The sequence below is a fragment of the Harpia harpyja genome, chromosome 11, assembly GCF_026419915.1.
Source record: "Harpia harpyja isolate bHarHar1 chromosome 11, bHarHar1 primary haplotype, whole genome shotgun sequence".
NCBI lineage: Eukaryota > Metazoa > Chordata > Aves > Accipitriformes > Accipitridae > Harpia > Harpia harpyja.
In genome coordinates this window covers 26,092,456-26,117,905 of record NC_068950.1, presented here as the reverse complement: position 1 = coordinate 26,117,905, position 25,450 = coordinate 26,092,456, and the positions used below count along the sequence as shown (strand labels likewise).

At 42.7% G+C, this 25,450-nt stretch overlaps 1 protein-coding gene across 3 annotated transcripts in view; it reads right to left on the bottom strand.

Moving 5' to 3' along the window:
* CNN3 (calponin 3) overlaps positions 1-25,450 on the bottom strand; it is a 64,814-nt gene that overhangs the window by 21,473 nt on the left and 17,891 nt on the right. Inside the window, exon 1 of one of the 3 annotated variants that reach the window (XM_052802416.1) lies at positions 3,371-3,560. The exons of 1 other annotated variant lie outside the window; for it this stretch is intronic. In XM_052802416.1, coding sequence (XP_052658376.1) covers positions 3,371-3,427 — 57 coding nt within the window. In that variant the 5' untranslated portion in view covers positions 3,428-3,560. Of the gene's footprint in view, positions 1-3,370; positions 3,561-19,848; positions 20,235-25,450 lie in introns of those variants that run through there. One more of the 3 variants, XM_052802417.1, reaches the window with a different exon arrangement.

The window sequence follows — 25,450 nt, the reverse complement described above, 5'->3', positions numbered from 1 at the left end:
TTCCTTTCACATGGAGATGAAACTGGCAGTGTATCAAACATAAGAGGAGGGAGAAGATAAATGCCTGCCTGATACAAATACCATTTCCATGGGAAGGGTGGAGTCACTAGGAAGCAGCTGAATGAACTGGATCAAACCTCTCCTTCCCCTGCACAGCATTCCTGTTTGCTCCACACTTTATGCAGTGAGACAATGGAGCAAAAGCTTCTGCTAATTTCTTTCTTACCTCAGTTGTAAATCAGAGACAAACGTAACATTAGTTTGTAGCTTTATCTAATTGCATCACCATCTCAAGCTATGCTAACTCAGGTACGGCAGAAACTCTCCCATTGCTTAAGAAAATTATTTATTGCCTGCAGAAGAAACTATCCATTTCAATCAGCTTAAAGGGCTCCTCACTGAATATTTGTTTTAGATCAAATATCTTCTGTGATCTCAAGTAAACAGGGAATCAGCTTCAAAGGGATTACACTAGTTCGACTACCACTTATCATGCAGACAAGTTTCCTTACAGCTGAGGACCAGTACACAAATTCCATCCTTTCTTTGTAGGAACAAGGAAAAGAGATCTGTAACAGAGACCAGACACCTTATCGGTGTGAACTAAGGTAAGGAGCAAAACAAGAGAGGGGTGGAGCCTCAAAAGGACAACAACAACAACAACAACAAAAGAAGAAAAAAAAGCCCTAAACACCAAACTAAACAAAGATTTTAAGCTGGGAGACAGAATCTTGAACATCAATTAAACAAAATTCTTATAAAGCATCAGGACATGTTATATTCATCTATTCAAATACCATAGCAAACAAAAGGTCTCTCTGAAAGCTAATACAATGCCAAATGAGAAAATAAAGAATAAAAACCAAAACCAAGAGACTTTTCTATCCAGCACAGCTGGGCCCTCAGGCAGCATAGCTATCAACATGTCTGTTTTCTGCACAAAAACACTACTTGGGGATTAGCACTGAAAATTTCAAATAAGGGTATCTAAACATTCACCATCGTTCAAGCAGGAAGGTACCACAGATACTTACAAACATTACACCAACACCACATTAAAAAAACCCCAAAACATAACACAGTAGTTTGCAGAAAGGTTGTTGTTTTAGAAAGCGTGATTGATTAAGATCAGTACCAAAAAATGATCCACCAAGAGTTGGAAACTAGATGTTGTTCTTCAAATCTTTATGAGACAGAAGGATCTGGAAAAAGGAATTTCTGATCTCTACAGAGACATTATTCTCTGATCCTCTAGAATTATACAGAGAAACAGAAACATATATACTGCACAGACCTATGGAAGATACTAGATAGGAGGTATGCAATATATCTGTCTATAACAGAATTGCTTTGAAATTTGATCTCTTACAGTAAGAGCAACATTCTCAAAGTTCAAAGCTATATCTTTTGCTGGAGTTTTGTTGGGTTTTTTTGTTTACTTGTTTTTTTTAAAGAAGATGAGTTCATTTGTCTTTGGCGCATCTGAATAATTTTTTTATGGCACTGCTGCATTGACATTTCCAGGGACTGCAGCAGAAGCCTGCATACAAGTAAACTGAAGCTGCCACAGAACATCCATCCCTCTGTAATATTTGCATTAAAGAAAGCAGAGAGAGTGAGTGAAATAACAGACACTCAGCAAGATAAAGTAGAAAGCCCTTTGCATAAAGGTGTGAAATACACCAGTTTCAAACCCTCTGTTAATGCACAGCCTTGGAACAGTTCTTCTCAGGAGGCCCTAAGGAAGCGGATGACAATAAGAAACTGAAAGAAAGAACAAAGAACTTCTTCCCATCTTGTCCTCATAAAGGGATCACTGTTAAGCCTACATGATTCTGTCAATATTTCTGAAGTAGAAGAGCATTTACTTCCTTCCTAATTGACACGCAACGATACACAACATATGTTTTATTGTCTGGTTTTTTTAGATTGTAATGGTGTAGATTAATCAATCACTAAGTTTAGATGTTGGGAGCAATGGCTCTGGAAGACATTTGGTTACATGATGTCACCAAACTTTGCAGCAGAACCCCACAACCATCCTGAGAAAGCCAATAAAGGAAAAAAAAAAAAAAGTATATTTTGTAAAGCTTCCAACACATTAACTTAGACTGTCTGCATAAATTACAATGCTTAAAGTGAACTACTTTTTTCCCTCCTCCCCTTTCTACTCAGCCACAAGTAAAACAGGATTTGGAGACGCGCTGAGGCCTGAAACCAGACATGTGTGTGAAATAACCAGTTATTAAAAACCACGTTTAGAATTTGAGCCTGTGAATAAAGACACGGAACACCATCTCATCCCTAGTTGTTTACCGGTGTCATTTTTATTGCAAAGGTTTTTCCTTTCACCAGGTAATTGTTCGCTGCAAGGTAACAGCCTGCGTAACAGGACACTAACCAACCTAAGCACCTTTTGCTCCACAGAACACGAGAAAAATCACCGACGAGTCAGAGCAACTCTGTAAAACAGGGCACGGAGGGCCCACACCTCTCCGGCAGCAAAGGCTCGGCTGCTGCCAGCGGAGACTTTTTTGTGTTCTAAACCGAAGCGCCGGGTGCTGCGACAAGCCCCTGTCACAGCAGCGACCGCGCGGTGCTGTCCCTGCCGGAGGCGCTCTCGGCAGGGAAGATCGCTCTGGGAAGGCCCCGCCAGCGCCGGGCCGGGGACCCCCGAGCGCCCGCTCCCCCCCGCGGCGCGAGGCCGGGCGCCCCCGCGCGCCTTTGTGTGCCCCCGCCGGGCGGGGCGGGGCGGGGCCGCGCCGGGCAGACAATGCGCGGTCTGTGCGGGGCCCACGCCGATTGGCCGCGCGCCGCCCGTGCCCATGATGTCATGCGGCTGGAATGCGCCGCGCGGGGGGCCGGGACGCGCCGCGCGTCTCATCTGCTCCGCTCGGCTCCGCTCGGCGCGGGCCGGCTGCGCCCTGCCCCGGCGGGGCCGGCGCTGCCCGCCGCTCCGCGCCCCGCCGACTCGCTCCCCTCCGCCGGCCCCGGCGAGAGGACAGGCGGGGGCGAGCGGGACGTCCCGTGCCAGGGCCGCGGGCGCGGGCAGGTGCAGCCCGGGCGGTGGCACGGGGCGCGGCGCGAACCGCGGCGCCGCGCGCGGGCCCGCCCGGCGCTGACAACGCTCCCGCTCCCACCGCGGCAGCAAGTTTCCCCAGGGGCGCCGCGGGAGACAGCGCTGTCCCGGGGCCGGCGGCGGGAGCGTCCTCCCCCGGCCGGCACCGCGCGGGGCGGGCGGGGGACCCCCGCCGGCAGCCGGAGGCAGCGAAACCCGGCGCCGCGTCGCGTCGCGTCCCGTCCCGCCCCCGCCGGCCCGGTGCAGACAAAGCCCGGTCGAGCCCCGCGCCCATCGCCGCACGCCCAGTACCTTGTTCTTGACCTCGGCGGAGAGCCCGTAGGAGGGCCCCTTGTTGAAGTGGGTCATGTCGGCGGTCTCCCCGCTGCCTGGGGGCGCTGGTCGCAGGCGCTGGCGGCTCCGGGCTGAGGCGAGAGTCCGCCCGCGGCCGCGGAAAGTTCTAGTCCCTCCCTCACGGCCCGGCCCCGCCGCCCTCCCCGCGGCCGTTGGAGCCGCCCGCGCGCCAATCGGGGCGCGGGGCTGCGGCAGCCCCTCCCGGCCCGCCTGGGGAGGGGGCGCGCGGCCGCGGGGGAGGGGCGCCCGCCCCGCCTGGCCCCGCCCCTGCGCGCCCCGCCCACCGCCGGGTGCCGCCCGGGGCGGGGGGGGCTGTCCGGGCCGGGGCCGGCAGCGGAGCGGAGCGGGGGGAACGTCAGCGGGAAAGAATCCGCTGCCACCGAGGGCCGCCGCGGGGAAGCGCCGCCGGGAGCCGCCGCGGAATGCGCCGCCGCCGCGGATTCCTACCGCATGCGGCGCCCCCGCGGGGAGAGGGAGGGGGGGGTCTCGGTGAGGGACCGGCTGCCCCTGCTCCGGCCCGGCCCGGCCCGGCCCGGCTTGGCTTTGCCTTGCCCCGCCGCTCACGAGGGCCTCCTCGCCCCCGGCTAGCGAACGGCCGGTACGCGGTGGGAAGCCCCCGCCGGACCGGGATGACAGCGCCGGCAAAGCAGCCGGGAAGTCGGGGAGGCCGGCGGTGGCTCCCCGTTGCGAAGCGGTGCCTTCCCTCAGGCCCTTCCCGGACGGTGCGAGACCGGGGGCTCCCGCCCGCCGCCGGGGAGGAGGGCTCGGAGAGCCCGGCCTGAGGGGTGGCCGGCCGCGGGAAGGGCTGGCTGCTAGGAAAGGCCTCAGCTGCTCACGCGAGCAGCTCTCTTGCGCGGCGTGATGGCCTGGGACTACTTTTGGAATTTCTTTAAAAGGTCACAAAATCACAGGAAACTTTGAAAGGCGCCGGGAGATCGCAAAAAGAGGGGAGAAGAAAAGTGCGCAAGTCATTGCAGTGAGATTGAGGTGGGGTAGGACGACGGGCTCGTCTCAAGCTCATCGTTCCACTGCACCATGTTTTGGCGATGAATCCCTGCGAGAGCCAGCACCTCCGGATTTTGGTGCGGGTCACTCCCTTCCCCTACTGCGTTAAGGCACTAATGAACCAACGCAGGGCTGTGTTGGCTACCGCCAGGGAGGGCGGCCCGTCTGCTCCACAACGAGAGTCCCGTCCCTCTTTGGAAAGCGTGGGGCATACATAAGGTTTGCATGCTGGGCATACCAGCGGGATTACACCACATCCAGCCCAGGGAGCGTTCATTCCTGGCAGCCAGCGGCGGGCCACGGCTGGCCTTGGCACTGAAGCCACTCTTGAAAGAGAGTACAGATTCAACACTTGGGTCGTTGAGTGCAGTAGTGACCCAAAAATACAGCACTGTGTTTCCTTCAGTGTTACTGTAACCCTGGGCATACAAAGTAACCTTTCAAATACAGTTACATTTTAACAAATTTGGGAAAAAAAAAAAAATCAGGAGATGATCTGCTGATAGGACTAGCCAGGTAGGGACTAGCCGAGTAAGAAGCGAACAGTAGTCTGTAAGACTGGCTGCTGGAGCTGTGGCCCACCTAGCCACCTACTTAGTATCCCTCAGAAATGCATGGTCTGTGCTCCCATTTCACAGCAAAAATTCAGGACTAAGTGTCTGCTCTGACTCCAGCTGAAGCCAACGGGGCTCTTTTCAAAAGGCTTGCGGCGGGAGCCCCATCGGGCTGTTAACAGTCCTGAGGGACTCGCAGGGCAGCCAGGAGGTTGTTTTATACTGTGGTGCTGTGGATCAGCTCAGCTTAAACTGCTCCACCGCTGCACAGCCTCTAACGAAAACAGCCAGGGCTGTTCCTAATTAAAGGAAGCAGAACTGCCTGAACTACCCATTGGGAAAAGGAAACTGTGCAAGGGAAGCAGGAAACTGAAGAATGGGGTGAGGGAAATGGCGGTTCACGTAAACATAATGAAAGTTCATTAGTTTTCAGACATTCATGTTGGGATAAACTCATCTTTCATGATCTCAGCGAACATATGATTTAGAGCTAGATTCAATATCCTCCCAAGTCCTTGGAAATGTTTCCATTGACTTAAGTAAAGTTGGATCAGGACCTTATTTGTTAATGCTCTCAATCATTTTTGCTACAATACACAGTGGCTTGGGAAGTTTGAGACGTTTACAATTGGTATGCTTTTCTCAGCTCCATAAATTTTATGTTTCATCAATTTTGAAATAAAATGGTCCTGATTAGTAACAGACAAAAATGTGGCACAATATTTTCTTGCTGGACAATCAGGTTTAAATTACCCTCAAATCATTTAGCATTTTTATTTTTTACCTCATCTGAGCAGAGCACAAATACCATTCAGTGTTTTTCTGCTGATACTGAACATGTGATAAGAAAGCTACCGATCTTTGGGGGTGATTGCTGCCATTTATTGTGTGATCAGTAATATGCTCACACCCTGCGGGAAAAGGTTGTATAAGAAATATTTGAGCGTGGTTAAAAACACATTCTGTTTTGCATCATTCTGACAACACAAAGCAAATTTAAACCCATCAGTGCAGTACAAAGCAGCTGGAGCATACTGGGCAATCTGGCTCATTATGTGTAAATCTCTTATCTTTGCCCTATTTTTCTACATTCCTTATTACTGAGGCTGTTTGTATGGAAAGAGGATTTGTACGAGAATTATTCCCCACCTGAAATCATAATCCTCTTTGTGACATTGTAATAACTTCTTCAGCAACCACATGTAATGTCATAAACATGCGCTGATGACTTCAGTTGGAAACTAAGGAAAAAGAGCTCTGAAGAGACAAAGTCTGTTTTCTTGGAAACATGGACCATAATCTTACAAACATTCTTGCACATGAATTATTGTAAGCATATGTGTAGTCCTATTAAACTCCCTGAGCCTAAATTATCCCTTGTGTAATTCCACCATAATCTATAGAATTAATGTGGCTCAATGGAAAACTATCAAATAGGCACTGTGATTTCTGTGTTCCGCTCTGTGTCGGAGCCATACCGAGTGTCCATGATTGAAGACATGTAAGGGGGTGACTGGCAAGTCCTACATGTGCAGTCGGGGCTAGCCATGTCCGAGATACCACCATCCCTGGAGGTATTAAAAAAGCGAGTGGACAGGGTACTCCAGGGCATGGTTTAGGGGGCATGGTTAATGGTTGGACTTGATCTTGAAGGTCTTTTCCAACCGAAATGATTCTATGATTCTATGATTCTATGGATCATCATCTCGTTCCTACCCATCTGATCCTGATAAAGGGCCTTGGTTTAATCAGCTGGGTCTGCTGAAGAGGAGTGGGATGATTTCCCTGAAGGATAGAGGAATTTTGTTTAGGAGAGCTAAACTGTCTACAGGAAGTTCGTCTGCCAGGACTAGCTCCAAAGGGCGATGTATAAGGGAAGGAGGAAGGCTTTGCTGAGTGGTGTGGCTGGTCTGAGGGAGGGGAGTAGGGTTCTGAGCTGGGGAGAGTGGTGACAACAGCCATGGGGCTGAGTAGGAGAAGATGAAGAAAATGCACCACTGGGTGTGTGTTTGTGGTCATGGGTGGGGGTGTGATTTTGCCTGGAGCAGAGGAGTAGGTTTCTGGGTGGGAGGTGGGAGCTACAGTGCTCAAAAGCACGGGAGTGCAGGAGGAAACGGGAGCAGGGAGTCTTGCTAGCTTGGAATGGGCAGGGGGTCACTCTGGTGAGGAGCAGGTCCTGCACTGTGCTGCCATCGATGGAGCTTACTGGCCTGCAGGTAACCGATGGGGGACCTGGCTAAAGAAAGTGCTTTCCAATAACCTGGTGCTTTAAGGAAGGGAAGGATGCTCTAAGCTTTCTGAGTTACAACTATGTCCTCTTCTAAGGATCAAGGAGAAAAAAATACTAGTGAGTGAGTACTAACCTGGTGAGGCAAGGAGAAGGCTGTACTGCTCACTTCCCCATTGAAGCGCTTTAGCTAAGAGGCAAGGAGCTAACTAAGCCCTTTTGCAATTCCCTTAAACTTGAGGGAGTCTTTCCCAGGCTGTCCTGTCCCATGTCAGTGTGATAACTAGTCCTGGTGTTGTGAAACGTCCTGTCCCAGAGTGCTAGTGACACTAATGCTCAGTAATGTTTTAGCCTAATTGGCTTATGTGGCTAAAGTTATTAAAACAGCTGTAGGACAAATACTTGTGACTCTAGTAAGACTTGCGTCTTCTTGCTGGTTGATGCCTGTTAAGACCAAACGTTAGTACAGCATGCAGTAGCACTGAAGAAACTGCAGAATAAGAACTCTACAGAAGAGCCAATGGTGAGCCATAGCAGTACCTAAAACAATCCTTGATCTTTCATTTGTTAGGATTCCTTTTGAAAATAATCAGTGTCCAAGGTAAGCTTGTATAACATCTGTTCATATGTTACCTCAAATACCTACTTAAAACATTGCTGTGCTCATTCTGCTAATTATTCTGGAAGATTTTGTGGGTATGCAGTACTGCCCTCGGTCTATTAATTAAACATGCCATGCTGTATGTGTGCTGTATTGCTTCTTGACTACTTTAACAGACTATTCTCATCACATGAGAAATCCTCTTGCCTTGTAGAACAATTACGAGTGCTATGAGGTGTTTGTAGCCCACTCCTCTTTCCTCTGTACCAGACTACAGAAGACAACATTTTCTTGGCAGTCATTAATTCTACCTAAAAGGCCGTCTTACAAGTGTCTTAAAATCAACATCTGGAAAAACCAAGTACACGGACTTCTTACAAATACCACAAACTGAATCATGGGGCCAAATTCAGCCTTGGTGGAACTATTATCTGATATCTGTGTTCTGTGTTTTCCCTGTGTTGCTTGAGTAAATTCCCTTATATGGAGATGTCTTCAGAGATGCACATGATGCCAAAATGCTCAGAGAATTGCATAGGACCAAACCTAAAATACTGCAGTAGAAAAAAAGAAGTATAAACCCAGACTTTTCTGGAAAGGGAGCGGTGGTGTAAATCCCTGATTTGAGAAGGGGTTTTAACCACCAGTTCTGGCAGTTTTAAGACTGGGAGCCCGAGTCCTATTTTTAGGAAAGACTCCCCTTTGTGTCTAATTTTTAAGGACATAAATGTTACTCGCATTCATGATAAAATAACTTGCCAAAGTGAAAGACTTATCTACATATTTGTATTTGTAGAGATTAAGCTTTATTTAAAACAAAACAATATATTCAGATTGTTAAAATATTTAAATGCTTGCTTCTTAATCCATCACTTTTTCATTGATTCTAACACTGATGTCTTCTGTCCTCCATCCTCTTATGAAAATAGAGGGGGGGTTTTGTTATCTGGTGGTGCTAGCTGTTGATAAATAAGCTTAAGGCAGACTTTTGTGCTTTTTTATTTTTATTTGAGATTCATGACCTTCCCTTAAAATGTGATAGTTGCATTCTTATCAGTGGGGGTATAGCTAGAGAATAGCGGAATGCCAGAGTATGTTCCTGGATAGACCTACTATAAAAGAAGACTAAAAATATAACTTAACCTGCAACCTGATTAGTGTTGGGGGTCCTGTGTTGTCATGTGCCCCCCCCCCGCCCCCCGTCTCTCCCCCTGACTGAGTGAAAGGCTTGCTGCTGGTATTGTTTTGTAACTTGCTAAACCAAGTACACAAGCAGAAGGCAACAAAGGACTTCAGATTGCTTGCTGTGCAATCAAAATGCCTGACATATTTCACAATTTTCTTCCTCAAGCATCATAACAGCAAGTGAGTCTGTTGGCTTGCAGCAGGTAGGTCAGAGAGTCATTTCTCCCTCTATTTGGAAGGCTTCACTTCTCCATCAGTAGGACCTAAAACATTTGCAGACAGTCTGTGTCACATGTACTGAAGTGTTTGATTCTGTTTGTCAACAAGCTGAATGTTAACAGCCATCAGTTTTATTTCACAGTGATGTTTACCTACAAGACCGATATGGTAAAACACACAAAGGAAATGCCTGCAGGGACAGTGTGCGTTACCAGAACTGCCCCTCGTGAGGGAGATGGGACTTGTGTGTCATCTTCTTCTTTGTTTTCTTTCATGCTTGGGAAGGAAAAAAAAAACAACTCAACTTTCATATGTCTACTTAAGGCAGACTTCGGTAGACAAAAAACTTGACACTGTATCTTTGTGCTCCTGTTAAAGAGAACCCTAAACTCCTTAAAAATGGTGGCTTTTTCCTTCTTAATTTTGCTTCTGATGGCTCTTCTTAAAACTCTCCATCAGTCACACTGTTGCTCCTGAAGTTCACCGGGCTGCTTCCTTGGCAGCCCTGGATGCCAGAGCGCCAAGGCCTGGACCAAGCGACCTGCGTACGCCAGAATTTTTCCTGCCAGTGGCAGGGAGCAGGGAATGTGCATACATACGCCTATTGCCAACAGACAAACTGTATTTGAACTGTAATACTGTAGTGACAGAGAGAAATATCAAGTGGTCTGCACGGTCGCTGGTGATATTAGCCTGGGAGCACGCTGCTCCAGGGGCCAAGGGAGAGCTCAAAGCCACGGGGCACCTCTGCCCCAATGAGAAGGGGCCGCTGGCCAAACACCTTAAAATTATCAAGACTCGATATTAAGTAAGTGTTCCACTCTTCTTAAACTCTGAGCGGATGCAACAATGAATGATATAACCAGTTAATTCTAATACAGAATGACTCTGAAGCCTGAAACTTTCCTTATTTTTCTATTAAGCTTCATGAGTCAGTTTTCTGCTCTATTTTGGAGGGGATCACACTACTAAGGAATGAGAGGGAGAAAACAATAACTTTGTGATATTTTGTGCTTCCATAGTTCTTGGGTTTTGGCTACCACTTTAACTTTCTATATACACATATAAAATACAACTTTCCACATATATATTTTGAAGAGGCAATTTCTGTTTCTCCAGGATGTGGACGGAGGCTATTACATTTACCATTTGGCTGATGTCTCAGTATGATCTGAGATTGATTTGAACATTTAATCTCCCTCCCTGAATCCCCAAACTTGATTTTTATGCCACTTGAGCATGTTCTCCTTGCTTCTGTTTGAGTACAACTCTTAACAGGGTCTGGACAAATTCACGTCTTTCAAGGAATGGTGCGTTCAACCAATTTTTCTCTTCATCCTCCATTGTGTTCCACAATAATAACTTCAGAACAGAATTGATTTAAAATAGTATATGGTAACTTTTTACGCAACTTCATGTTGCATTACTCAAACTTATTTATTTGGATACCAAACACAAAATAATTAAAACATATTGACCTAAAAATAGGTCAGGTTTCTGATAGTTAAAATCTTCATGCTCACTTATCGAAACAAGACTATTCTTGAGCAGTGCTGATATTTTAAAAGGCTGGTTAATTATCCAGTAATACTCTTGTCTTAATAGTCAAAATCTGCATATAGAAAAAAAGGAACAGAAACCTCCTTCTTGCTGCCTAATTCCATGACTTCTTCTGATTTTAATTACTTAGGCAGTATTTTCTAAACTAGACGAATTCCTCAACAGAAATATTTCCCACTTCTGACATGGTATTCTTACAAGCTTGAGAAAATGTGGTGGTTTTTGCCTTTTTGTTAACTTTAGTTCATTATCGTTCTTTGAACTTCCACGGTAAAGCTTTACTTATAAGTTAAGGTAATTTCAAGAGCAAAACAATACACAGCAAGTGATATTCAGAGTGCTTTATAGAGTTATTTGGGACTGAAATGGTGCAAAGGAGAAAAGGCTGCTGCGTTGCATGTGAGTGACTAGCTGAGATACAGTGGCATTTAGCCAGAGGCTGGCTACTATGGCGTGGAGACTCAGTTGTTACAATAGTAAGGATCCAAACCTGTTTGGATAAAAGAGGTTTCAAATAATCCGTGTCACTGTTAATGTGCTTCAGTAGATGTCAGAGGATGTGATTCAGACTTGGGGGGAGAGAACGGAATTAGGAATAGCTGATGCTCAGATAACTGAGACTGTACCAGAATACAGAATCCTGAGGTTTTTAGCCACTTTATCCCAGATCATCAATCTTGTCCATTTTATGCTTGTATTGCATCCCACAAAACTTCAGAATTTCCAAAAGATGTTGAGTGTGGAGTATTTGGTGGGTTGTTTTTTATTTTTAGGAGGTCTTTTTTTTTTTTCTTTTTTTTTTTTCCCTCCCAAACTGGAACAAAGATTTAGTTATCTAAAAAGTAGTTATTTTCTTAAGTTTTAATGCAAGTGATACCTATTGTTTAAAACTCAGTGATATCACTTTGTGTGTGCTTACTCAGTAGTAAATGCAGTATTGGGGACAGTACTGTTCTGTACCTGCAGTTCTCACATGTGTTTTGTCTGTTGACATATCTCCAAAAGGGGGGGGGGGGGGGTGGAGCAAGAGCTGCAAGCAAGTAGAAAGTACTGGTAATGTTTACTTGTAAATATAAAGGAAGATTCTAGTTATGGAAGTTAAAAACTGTAAGTAAACAGAGACAACTTTATCTTGTATCTGCATTGTATAATAAACTGTCTTCAGAGGAAAAGCTTAGCAAATGAGCATGATATTCTAGAAATATTCATTACATCACAGCCAGCACAGTTCAGCATTACAGACCAGTAGTAAATTCAGGCTACACAGTATAAAACTTTAATTGCTTTCTGTTATATATTCTGAATCTTCAATAAACCTGAAAGAACTGGGTGGGGGGATAGGAGAGCAAGGCAGCAGTAATAATTTCTTTCCTCCCAGAATTACCTGTTCAATCTTTCCAAAGTAGTACTTTACATGGAAGCAGCGCTCTCTGTATTTCCTCTGCCTTTCTATTCTATCCCCATTCTTGTTATTCAAGGAAAAAGTTAGATGAAGATTTTTCAGGAATTATCTCTAGTCCAGAGTTAAATTAAAAATATGCTTAGAATTGTGATTGTGCTCTGAGATAACTACCTTTGCTTGTCAGTGGCCGACTTCGGTCTGTAAGTGACAGAAGAGCAGAATCTTTACATCAATAATTTTTGAAGGTATCTATTTTTTATGTAACTACACTGCAAAAATCTGACTTAGTGTACCCTTTTGCAGCCAGGTTACTTTTTTAAGGAATTATTACAAATATTAATGTAGAGCTGTTAAAGATACCACCTAAATGCTTCTTTACAAATACTGCAGCATTACTTTTAATATTTTGCTTTTCAGTGTGGATATAAAAAGAACATTAATTGTGATTCCCAGCTGTCATGCTTGCTTTTTTACAAATGGTTGCCTGCAAAAACAGGCCCTGTTTACTGCTGCTGAATAATAATTTCTGGATTTCATCTTGGCAGTAAATGTTGGGGAGATATCCTTTAAGCCACTGAATTGGAGGTTAGGACATTCATTTTCGTGTCAGCTGATATCCCAAGCTGGATCATAAATGAAAAGCAGCGGAGTTCAATTGCACTGTATAACAATAAAGCAGGAAACACTAATTGCCAAACTACTGGCAGCTGAAAGTAGAAGTTACAGTAATGCTAACTGAGCAGATCTGACTGTTGATATAACAGTACAAATATCAACTCTTGCTTAAACTTAGTAGAGGGTTTTTTGTTTTTAAGAACTGATTGTGCACTAATGCATAGAAGGGGCAGGATTATGCACAACAACTTCACTGCATGGTTTAAAATACTTCTTAAGTCTTGATATTAAAAAAAAAATACTGTAACTTTGTGTTATGGACTCCTTTAAAAATTACCTGCTGCATAGTGCAAAGACAACTTCATCTATCTATGAATATTCTCGTTCGCTCTCTCTCTCTTTCTGAAGTTTATACAAAATCTCTTTGAGCACCTGTCTAAATCCAGTGCTGTCCAGAAGGTCTTCCCATTGCACAGTCATGAATACCTGATTTCTGTATTAACCTCTCCCTCCGTGTCACCCTCCCCGCCCCCCCCCCCCCCAAAAAAAAAAAAAGAAAAAGAAAAAAAAGCCCTCCAAACCCCAAATGAAACATTCCGGGTGGAACAGTGACAAAGATCTTGTAATACTGGACTAGTGTCTGTGCTACCATCCATGAAGCATCAATTTAAAATAGACTTGTTTAATATGCATAATATCTCAATTGATAAAGTGCTACAAGTTGTTTGAAACATGAAATGTTCCTTGCAGAGACCCCTTACTTCTCCCATTTTGTCTGTTAAATATTATTATTGCCCCCAGTCTCTGGTTAGAGAATAATAATGATGTCAAACATCTTGTTTAGCTTTGTTACTCAGGTATAAGCAAAGATAACAAGAGGTATGTGTAAAACTGATGTTATCAATCAACAAATACATCTTATTATAGATTAGATACATACATGGTTAAAGCCTGTCACTGGCAGACCTAAATGTGAAATTGCTTATTTCTGTTGCATGCATATTTCTGTCTGACCCATTAACTGGATTATAAAACTCGTTAAAATTTTTTGGAGTGAGGAGGTAAAAAAGATAGAAGAAATACTAAATGTGAAATTTTACACTGTGCAGAATAGTCACCTGAATTTAAATAAGCATGTCAAGAAAGGTCAATCTTCTTGCATCACACGTCACTTTCTCGTCCTTCTCCATTACCATTGCAGCACGAAACAGCAATGCAGATGAAAAATGCGGTCCAAAGTTATTACAGTGAAAGCTACTGGTTTTCTTAAATTCTCATGCAAAATCCTGTCCCTTATGAAGCTGCTTTCTGCAAGATGACCTCTGCCTCAAAGTACTTCCTATTGATTTCAACAGTACTGGTCATGAGACTATCATTATGCTATAAGGAAGTATGGTGATTAAAAAAAGTCAAATCCAAGTTTCAGAAAGGTCTACGTTCAAACTGTGCTGCAAACAACCAGGAGGACTCAATGCTTACTTTCCTAGAGCCTCACCCACCTCCTAGAACAATCAGTTGTTTATTGGTACAGTATGTGGTCTCAGCATGGGCCAGCAAAAGGGGAAGAATACTGAAGTACTGACTGAGAGCCAGGGAGCTTCTTTAAACACCTTACATAGTGCTTGCTTGTGCTCTGCTTTACAGTGACTGGTACCAGCAGTCTTCTAACTTCCGTGACTGTCAGCTCCAGTACAACTCAGTTTTCTTTAAATGTATATTTTTTTGAAAGCTCTCATTTTCTGTTGTAAAATTTCTGAACTGTGTTTTTCTGTCCCATAATACAGACACCACCCTCCCAGTGCATTACTCTACTGACAATTAAATAAGCTTCAGTTAAATGATCTTTGCGTGTTCATCAGGTGTAAGCTGTCCTTCATTCACATAGCATTACTAATGAATGGAAGACTATTTTTGCTGAAATGGTAATTAAAAACTAATGTCCTAGGGAATGGTTGTCTTAAACACTACATTCAACAACCAGCTCGTAATTGCTTTCATGAACTATTTTCCTGAAGTCAGTCTGAAAATGTAGATTGAGGGTTGTATGATCTATTCCTAGTGCTGGTAAGTCTCTGATACATACCCCAGTGATCAAAGCTCTTATGTCCACCATGGTTGTTGATGTCCCTTGCTTGACTGGAAGGGAAGATCTACCCGTGTCCAAACTAACAGCGAACATGTAACATGCATTACAGGGACAATATGAATGCAATCTGCTCTGACCTATACAAGGTTGAGAGAGGTATTGCAATCTGTTGTAGAAAATGTTTCTGAAGAGAATTTTATTGCTTATCCCTCCTATATTGTCTTAAAATAGCCAATGTTAGATAAAAATGTATGTTTCTGATTTGCACAGTAAGCTTTAAATCGAAGAAAAAAAGGTTACTTTTTAAAGCTTCAACATTTATGACATGCATGACCTAGCAGTAGTCTGTGTCTGGCCTTTACTAAGTGCACCACTGCAAACTACCAGAAGTGAAGTGGGATGGCCACGGCTACATCCTTGTATGCTTGTGTTCACCCCCAGTGCCTCCAGCTGGGAGAGCAAAAGTTGCTTTTAAAGAAGAAAAAAAAGCAGTGTAAGATCAGCAGCTTGTATCTGCTGCAGTACTGTAACTCCATAGCCTACCACACTGACTTGGTTTCAAGTGTGATCAGTAGAGGGAAAGGCAACACAAACATGATTTGAAGGGAATACAAGTACTGTGTATGCAATGTGTTTGAGGAACGGTGAAGACATCTAGCAAGGGTCTGTTAAAACCCTTCATTTCCATCATGCAGACGTAGGAGACGCAGTCCTTAGAGAGAAATGGTGACACAAGCCTTTTGTGCTATTTGCCAAGGAATGAACTGTGGGGCAAAACTGTGTTCAATTGGATCGTGCCACTTGGCACTGAACAAGGCAAAGGTTTTTGTGCAAGTGCCGCTACCTAACTGTCTCTGAGATACTCTTCCACGTAGACAACCTACTTTCTCTCCTGTCCCAGGAAAACAGGCTGCTGCTTGGATGTGATTTGTGATAGCACACCAATAAGCTCATTTGGGGGTGAAAAAAGGATGGAAAAGATGGTCTCACCGGGACTGTTTATGTTCTGTGGCCCCTTGCACAGATAGAAGAGGATCTTTTTGCTTTACAAACATGATTTGCATTTGTATCTCTGAAATGGTCTATGTGCTATTTGTATACAGCAATCTTTTGTTTCAAGGCATTAACGGTCATCTGTTAAGACAGGATGTTTTTTGCATGAAAAACAGGTGTCTGAAGAATTGTGTGAGCACAACTTCAGAAGTTACTTTTGAGACTTTGACTACTGTCCCCAGAAATCCTTAATGGCTTGCAAAATGTTACAGAACAGCATAACTTTATTGGAATGGTCACTGCAGACTTGTAAGAAATTTGAATCATTGGCTGAAAGTAGGTCAGTCTGTTTAGCTTTCAGATCAGTCTGTTTAGCTTTCTTCTGGCATAACTTGGAAATAATCTTCTGAGCTGTTTTTATCGAGAGTCAACCTTCTTCTCATATGGTTATTTTATTACAGTCCAACTGGCTCTTCTCTTTTATCTTCCCTTCCTCCTTTTCTAAAATAAAATTAACCTGTTTTTTAATGTACATGCAATATATACTCTTCATTGGAAGACAACCAGGTCAAAAGAGAAGCAACTTAGAATACTTAATATTTGTCAACTAATGCATATCTAGATAAAACAGTCTGATAACTAAAACTCATTTAGAATGTGGCTTCCAGACTAGGACTCGGGGAAGGAATTTCTGGATGCCTTCTGTTCTCTTTTGAATCTTTGCTAATTTTGATGATGATATTTCCACAAAGTCATATTTGTTTTCTTTAAGAATATATTTCTTCTCTATTTTGCTTTAAATCCGTAAGATATTATGTTTTCGTCTTTTGGAAATAGAAAAAAAAGAGGTAATGTATTGCACTCCAAACACCCCTCATGTACATAATGCAAACATGTTTGCCTCAATGTTAATATTTAAGGGAAAGAATGAGACATAGCAAAACCCAAGAATCTAAACATAAGGAATCCAGTAAGCGACCTTTAAGTCTTTGGATAGACCCTGGGAGTGCCGTTTTCTGTTCCATGCTGGGAGCAGGAAGAATGCAGTTTTTCCCTAGAACAATGACAGTTTGGTTGTACCCACCTACTAAAAACAAGAGATAAGAGCTACTCAATAACAAAATGCTAGTTTACTTCGGCTCCACTGTGCTTTTGGAGAGAACTAGCAGTTATTTGAGATAACCTTTTCAAGGAAAAGTCAATTTAGTTGATAACAAAACTTCCTTTACGAGAATTCAAGCCAGCAACTCTTTTCTGTGTTCCATCCCCTATGGTTGCAATGCAGCGTTTTGTTGAAGGCTTTGGTCAGAGTTAGGCTGTGGTCTTTCTGTTTCTGAGCTCTCCTGAGTAGTTCTAGCTGCTTCAACTTTATAGACTTCTGGGTCATTTCTAATCCAAGTTTTCACTTGCTAATACTAATTATAAACTGCCAAAAATTAAGTGTCCTTAACTCAAGTTGGCACTTGAGCCAGTAATCAGTAAGGAAAATAGCAACAAATATAAGGAAATGGGTACTGTTCCACTCTCTCATAGCTGATTATCTGGATTAAAACCCACTTTATATGTGCTATCTTAACCTGTTTCCCAGGTTGACCAAACAGAGTAAAGAACATGCTATTGAGGGAACACAGGCAGAGATTCTCTCAGCTTTGCTCCCTCAAAAGGCTGGCAGTGAGGTAAAGGGGAGAAAAGTCTTCCCAAGTCCTTGAAAATGAGATTCCCCCACACCAGAGAGCCTGGAGCAGTTCAGTTTTTCAGAACGGTGTCTTGTGAAAAAATCTACCGTTACCTTCAGAGCGTTTACATGGGAGGTTACAAGTCTGAACAGGCAAGTACTTTTCTTTAGCAGTAGTCGTTGCCATGCAGGTGACAGGTGGGAAGAAAATGCCTGGAACTCCCCAGCGTTCAAAGGCAGACTCACAAAGTTTATGAACCCACAGCTTGAAAGCGCACCAAAAGCCAAAATCCTGCCCTGGGCAGGGCTCTAAGAGAAGAATTGAGGAGCCAGAGATGCTTTCACTGAGGTATAAATCTAGAGCAGGATGAGAATGGGCTACGTTCTGCTTTGCTCTAAAGAGAAGCAGCATGTGAACTCAGCGCTGTTTGAGCCTTGGCTGTGTTTAAGGACTAGGCAGTCTAGGAGTCTGCCTCACTGCCAGGCCAGTGGGCTATTCAGGCATGGGATGTGGTGCATGAATGGAAGCATTCATTGCCTTTCTCTTCTCATGCTTCTCTTAAGCCTTGGAGCGTTGATCTTGTGCTGTCGCCCCTTACCCGGACCAGAGGAAGAGGCTGCCTCCGTTCTCATTCCCCTCTACTCTAGTTCCCTTGCAAAACAGAAAGCAAGATTCAAAGCAAGATTCAGTGCAAAGAGCACTAATCTAAAACAAACTACCATCAGCCATAATAAAGTCCAGTGTATCTCCAATTTACCAAACTATCTGTGACTGTACAGAAAGTCCTGTTAAGATAGTCCTCACTCCAGGGACTCCAGGACATCAGATTTACTTCAGCCAGGTCATTTTCAAGGACCTGAGTATGTACTGCACAGAGTCCTTCCCACATAGTCTTACCTATTAACTGCTCTTTAACGTCAGACATAATCTAGGTCAAAAACCACAAAAACTCTCTGTTCTGAACTCAGATGTGGCCACATCAAGGGACTCTACTTATGCTGAGGATTACTGAGCCTGTTGGACAGGTTATAACAGCTGGCTTCCCCACAGGGCCTCGCAATGTCATGACGGTAGTTTTCTGCATAATGTTTCCTGATGATTTCAAATGATTTTATGCATAAAGCAGACTATTCCTCTAGACCCTTGTTTCCTAACAGCAGGAACCACTGTTTCTGTTCAGCTAAATTCCACGCCCCCCTACCAGAAGAGCTGCTGCAACGTTTTGACATTGGACACTGAGGAAAAGGCTTCAGAGAGTGAAGTCTGCTCCTCTGGCAGCACAAGGAGCTGCTGCTGGCTTCACCCGCATCAGGCTGTGCAGGCTGTAGAGCGTTTCCACGTTTCTTCGAGCTTTTTTCTTGTATATGTTTCTGTAGCCAGACGCATAGCTCTGTGTGTGTATAGATGACAGATGTGTTTATATTGCTTTATAGGTGGAACAGCGTGTGGAATTACATTTTGCCAGATGAATGTGAAACATTAAAGTAGACTTTCACACACTTAGCTCCAACAAAATACCTTTTAAAAGTTGTTCCAATGTACAGAATACCATTTTCCATGACAAAATCTTAAGTGCATATTGTACTGCTGAAAGTAACATGCTTAAAATGAGAAAACAGGATATACTGAAAGTCAAACTCACTGTATCAGGAAAGAGAGGGAAATTCTGTTCCTTTGCCTATTACCGATAGTAACACTTTTTTTATTCTTTTCTATATTTTAGAGCCTGAACTAGTTCAATTTTTCCAAGTGACAGTTTGCTCTCCCTGATGTAAACCTGCTAAGGATTTTTTCACGTAAGCTTTGAAGAAAGTAATTCTTAAATCTGCAAGTACTGTGCCTGTAGCATAACACTTGTCACCTTTTTATTTATCTTAAGAAGTGAGCAACAATTTTCAAAAGGTGCACTACAGATTATAAGGACAGCTTTGACAAGCCCAGAGGAAAAATGATACTGGTTTAATGCTTTGGGGGTTTTGGAAGACTGTAGAGTACAAACTGTCATGAAGCCAACTTAATATAACTGTTTCCTTTATACTCTAAGGATTCACAAGGGACTTCACTGCTAGCATACAGGAAATAAAGTCTGTTGTGCTAGAACAAGACTTTGTTTCTTACAATTTAGAAAACTACACAAAGTTTCCTTACAGGAAATGTTACATTCATACAAATTCCCATATTTATTTGTAGACAAAAATTGCCATTCACACAGCAGGAAAACTAGATGAAAACAGAGACAGCATAGACTTAAGGCCATTATGCGGTACTGGTGAACAGACCTACAAGAAGGCAATAAATATAACTACACAAAAATGTACTTAAATGTAAAGATATCTTTATTATTGTCTCCTTTTCCAGTACCAGCCTCATTTCTTAACAGGAATCCTTGAAAATAAATCACTACATCAGTGCATTTCTTCAGTGAGGAGTTTGCAGAGTTTATTTTAGGTAAAGCTTGTCTTCTGTTGTTACACTATTCGACCAAGATACACTGACTTGGGATATTTTTCCTTTAGATCAGGCCACTGAACGATGAAATAATCAGAAAAGTAGTAAAGAATCTTTCCAGACAGGGATAAAGTTTCCACGCGGCAGATGCTCTCTACATACACAATGATTGCTCTCTTTATTCCTAGAAGCCCAAGAAGAAGAGCAGATATGCAGACAGGAACACATGTTCCTGGTCCATTGCACAATATCTAAAAGAGATGAAACATTTTACAAAAGTAAAACATGAGTTTTTTCATATGACAAAGAATTAAAAGTGTGTATATTCACATAACATTGCATTTACAAAAAAATTTATTTCCAAATATATTTTAAAAAATAGAAGAGGCAAGTGAATATGAAAAAAAGGGGGGGGGGCAGAAATGGGGCAAACAAAAGACATTATTTCAAAGTAGCTGCCCCAAAAGATCATCATTCTTTCCATGTCAAGGAGGAGGAGAAGAGCTCTGAGATGGCACAGTTAATTTCTATGAAGGAAGCAGAATTCCTTGACTCATGGATATATAATTAAAACAACTTCCAATCTCAGTCACAGCTTTGTGTTGTATCATTCATGAGATTTGTGCACAGATTAAGGCATAAGGCCAAAGAAGTTTAATTAGGATTACTAAACCTGGGGTCCAGTTATAAACCTCTTGAACTTTGGCTTAAGTCAGCAAAACACTTAAGAGTTCAGCAAAAATGTGCCAATGAATTAGGACCTTCATCAGAATCTACTAGCTGATATGCATGACTGGATTTTTTTATTTCTTTTAATAAACACTAGTACACAGAAACAAGCATACAGAAGGAAGGTGTTTTGGTAAATACATGTCATGTCCTTGTAGCAGAGGATCTCAAATTCACGTATAAATGTTAACAGTAAAAGAAAGTGGTCTTTCAACTTTAGACATTGGTAAACTGAAAAACAGATTGCTTAAAAGTAAAAGGTTTAACTTGGGTACCAAAATTGATTTCAGGCAAGGAATTTCTTACTAAATTTAACTAATACCATGTAATCAGCACTTTTCTGCATGGCTGGGGGTTACATGGAAATCAAGAGTTCTTCTATAAAATCATGGCCCCATATCCTATAAAGTCACATTTTTTTGTTCCAAGTTCACCAGCTTGTGAAAGATATTATATTGGTGGGGGGAAAAAAATAATCAGAGTTTCTGTTTCAGAGCTGTAGCAATCATTTCAGAATGTTTCCTTCCCTGCTTTGTAGCAAGATCCCACTGATAAACTGGCTAACAGCATCTTGCCTCATTTAAAAGCAGCAGCAGCTTTGGTGCTACTGAGTTCCAAACTCTCTCACCTATACTTTCCTTTGCCTTCAAGACAGCCCCAGAAATCTAGCTTGTGGATGTGATGTCTGTAATGCAGTGTTTTCTTATCAGAATCAACAGAATGTAATACATATGCAAAATTATTCTGATTTTATTGTTGATCTTAACTGAACTATTTATTCATGCAAGACTTGTGGGTATTTTCTAGAAGTCCCTTACAAGCAACATGCTGTATACTGTTTTAATCTTAAAATTTTAGAGTATGAGCAGCCACAAATACTTGTATAAGAAAAGTGCAACAGTGTAATTCTTTTAAATTAGCAATTATATAGCTAAGAAGCAAAGAAGCTGAACACATCAACTTTGTGTACTAGATTTTTGAAATCAAGAGTAATATACTATGGTTTCAAACCTCCTGCTGAACCTGATTTCATGTAAATCCATGCTGGGACTTTAAAACCTACTCTACAATCTGCTGAGAATGAAGATCTGGTTTTTATACATTTGGCTTGGCAAGCAAGGACATAAACCAACCACACACACTGCATTTTAGATTTCAAAGAAACTTTTCCATACCTATGAACTAAACCATGCATTTTGCCCTATTTCTTGACAAGTTTGATTAATTTGCACTGATGTTGATTGTGCTACTGGCACATGGCTACTGATATCTAAATTAAGGCATGTTTAGGTATCTCTATTTGTAACATTTGTTACTGTAGTGTAAACATAGGCATAGGAAAGAACTTGGAGTGTTCTCCTGTGTTTGCAGGCAAAACCCACCAGGGTCCCTGCTGCAGAATCTGGTCTGTTTCAGACATGTGCATAACAGTCCAAAAAAGTTATTTGCTGCTTTTTTTTGTGAGTTGAATATTCAGTCTGACTACTGATTTCAGATTCAAAATTCAGCTTTAAGCAAATGGATAAAAATGTGCACCACTGCTAAACAGAAACTCTACTTTCCCTTTCCTTTAGTAGAGATACCTGGAGTACAAATATTGTCTTATCTTCATTGCTCCCCAAGCCCTTTTGCTGTTGTGTTACAGTCGTCTCCCCTGTCCTTTCCTCAGTGTCTTCCATTTAGATGTTTCTCTGTTCTCTACCCAGCCCTCTGAGGTGTCTCCCACCCATCCTCTCTTCCTTGGTTTTCTTTGTGATCTCTGGTATTCATCTCCTTCTGCATCCCTATTCCCAGGTGCCCCTCCGCCTATCTTCCTTTGGGACTCTTACTGGCTCTGCACTCTTTTAGCCTTCATCTACTATGAAAGCTCAACCCAGTCGTCTAAAGCAAGGAGAGAGTTTCAGATCGGTCCCTTACTTTCCACAGTCTGACAACAAAAAACCACCAATCACAGAAATTATTTAGGTCAGGTGGACATCCTAACATTCTCCTCAGCCCAGAAGTTGAGAATTGTAGAACAGGTTTTATAAAAAGCTGAATTATTACAGTCATGGTCTTTATCAAGCCACCGTGCCATACACTTCATCCTACTTCACCCCTTTATTAAACTTGGCTACCAGCTGCAGTCTTCTTGGTATTTGGTATTCTCGTGTCTAGATGCACACACAAAGGCAAATGCTAGAATGAATTCCAAACTAAGTGTACTCACAAAAGATCATGTAATGAAATAATAGTAAATGGGCCTATTTGTGAACCTGTATGTAGCTCTAAAGGCCACACTGAGTTGCTGTTATTACTTTGCTGAGGTGCAAAACAGAAAAGCAACACACAAAATTAAAATCATAATAAAATACCTTTACTATATCCAGGTTTTGATATGATGCCCTCAATTTATACCTTCTACTGACTGTTTATAACTTGTAAGCTGCTCCTCAGATGCCTTTTGATTCATGGAAAAGTACTTGCATGCATGAAAAAGGATCAGGAAAATTATGGACTAGGCTTCTCTAAAAAAACATGATCTGATCATAACTCAGGTCCTCTGCTCTTTCCCTTTCCACACATACCAGTTCAAACAAGACAAAGCAGATATAGCTGTATAGGATCTCTGTATGCAAAATGCCCATAAAATACTCTGACTATAGATGTCCCCATTCTAAAATGCTTAGGTTTAGGAATTGTCCCCTGAAAGAGACTCTGTTATAAACCTGCTGAAGCCAACAGAAATAGATCCTATCTGAATTTGAGGTTGTGATCTGTAAGTCAGAACTATTAATCAATCTTTCTGATCATTAAAAATTAACCTTCAGTTAACCTTCAGTGCATGTCTAGAGACATGTCATACCTAGAACTGGTGCAGTTGTTCACCTGTTGGAGTGGCAATTCCCCTCCAAAAATCTGGTCTGACCAGTCCTACTTACTCCCTCTCATACCATCAGCAGGAAGGGAGACCAGCGTTCCTGTTGCTTGGAATCCAACATCATACACTCATCGAGGGATACAGGGGAAATTTCTGAGAAAACAAGTATGCACATTATAAAGAAGAGGATCTGTTGTGGAATCTATAAGCTAGAAATGCTGCTCTTCAGCTCCTGCCAGTATATGAACTTGCTGATGGTGGAAAGGAACTGAATCATCTACAGCCTTCCTTAAACATGTACGAGAAGATGAGCTGTCCTACTAGTGAATTTCAAAACACTGTTCAAAAGTAAATTTTGGAGAATGATTGATGTCATTCACCTTGAAAAGACCAAGGCTTTTGTTTTTCCCCTCCAGCAGAATATAAGTATCTCTCAGGGAATCCAGTGGCAATCATTAGTATGCTATGGAGAAGAAGCAGACATCCGTTGGGCAAGAAGGGACCAGAGCCTCTACAAGGTCAACTGGCTATTCAGGGTAAGTGTTTCCCAATATCTATTTACTTTAGCTACAAGGTTGCCTGTAGAATATTTGCGTTGCATGAGATAAGTCTCTGAAGATCTCCAGTTAGTTTGGTTCAGTCTTCCTTGGTGACGCAGCAGAAAGGGGGAAAGAAGGGGCCAAAGACAATTTTTGTGTCACCTTTGTGACCTCTCCAGCTGCAACTGCCCAAGGACTTTCTCGGTCACTAGGCTATCCAATTTTGCTGCCAACAAGCTGTAAGGGATCATTCCAGAAGCCAGTGCTGCAAGTCTCTCTACACCATTTACATTCACCTCTAATGCAAAGAAATGTCCAGCTAACTGTTAAATTGGCTCACTGGCTGCCTGGCTTTACAGCTAGGCCTATAAACTAAATCCTACATACTAAAGTCCTCTACCAATTCAATTTAACCAGACTTTTAAACAGCACAATAAACTAATCAATCTATGTATTAATGGAGGTTTAAAAGTAAAGGATCAGAATACAACATTTATACTTAGCAACTCTCTCTATACATCTAATTTCATATTAATCACTTTCATATAAAAATGGAATAGTTCGTGTCTTTCTGTTTCAGATATTTTCTATAGCTGTTAAAAGAAAACAAGCTAAGCCAGCAGTCTGGCACACTGGGAACACTGGCACATGGCACCACTGCTGATAAAAGCTGCTTTAGAGCTGGTGAATGCAGCACTGTAGCAGAGTGACATTTACCAGCTAAAACACTGAAAGCATAGCTCGCAGCTTCACTGGGATTAAATGTCAGGCCACTGGTTAAAACAAAAATGACTAAAGCAGAAAACTTGCAGTTTTTCTCATAAATATGTAAAAATACATTTGCTGTATATCTTTAATGAACAAGTATTTGAGTACTGCTTATGTTCCTGAACTACAACAATCAAAGGGAAAACAACAGAAATCCCCCTAAACTCAATAGAAAGTGGAAAACTAATGTGAGATTTGCTTTGCATAAGAAATTGCCAACACCTGCTGTTCTCCTTAATGACTTACACAGAGATTGGCCTTTGCCAGCTGGACAAGAGCAGAAAAACTGCCCAACTTTCTAGGGCTAGGCAGGTTTGTGGTGTGGGAATGCGGCTTGCTGCTGCAGGGTGATGTATACATGTGAACTGAAGACTGTGCTGCTTGCCAGCTATGGGGCTACCTCCTGGAGTATGTTTAGGATGTTACTTAGGCCTCCTTAGTCCTGGTAATGCTCCCTTCCCTGCAGTGCTAAACAACTGGAGAGAAGAATAAGGGAATAGATAGTAGTGACAGAAAACTACTGAAAGAGGTAAAGGCAAGTGGAGTGATACAGAACTGACCCAAGCTGGGT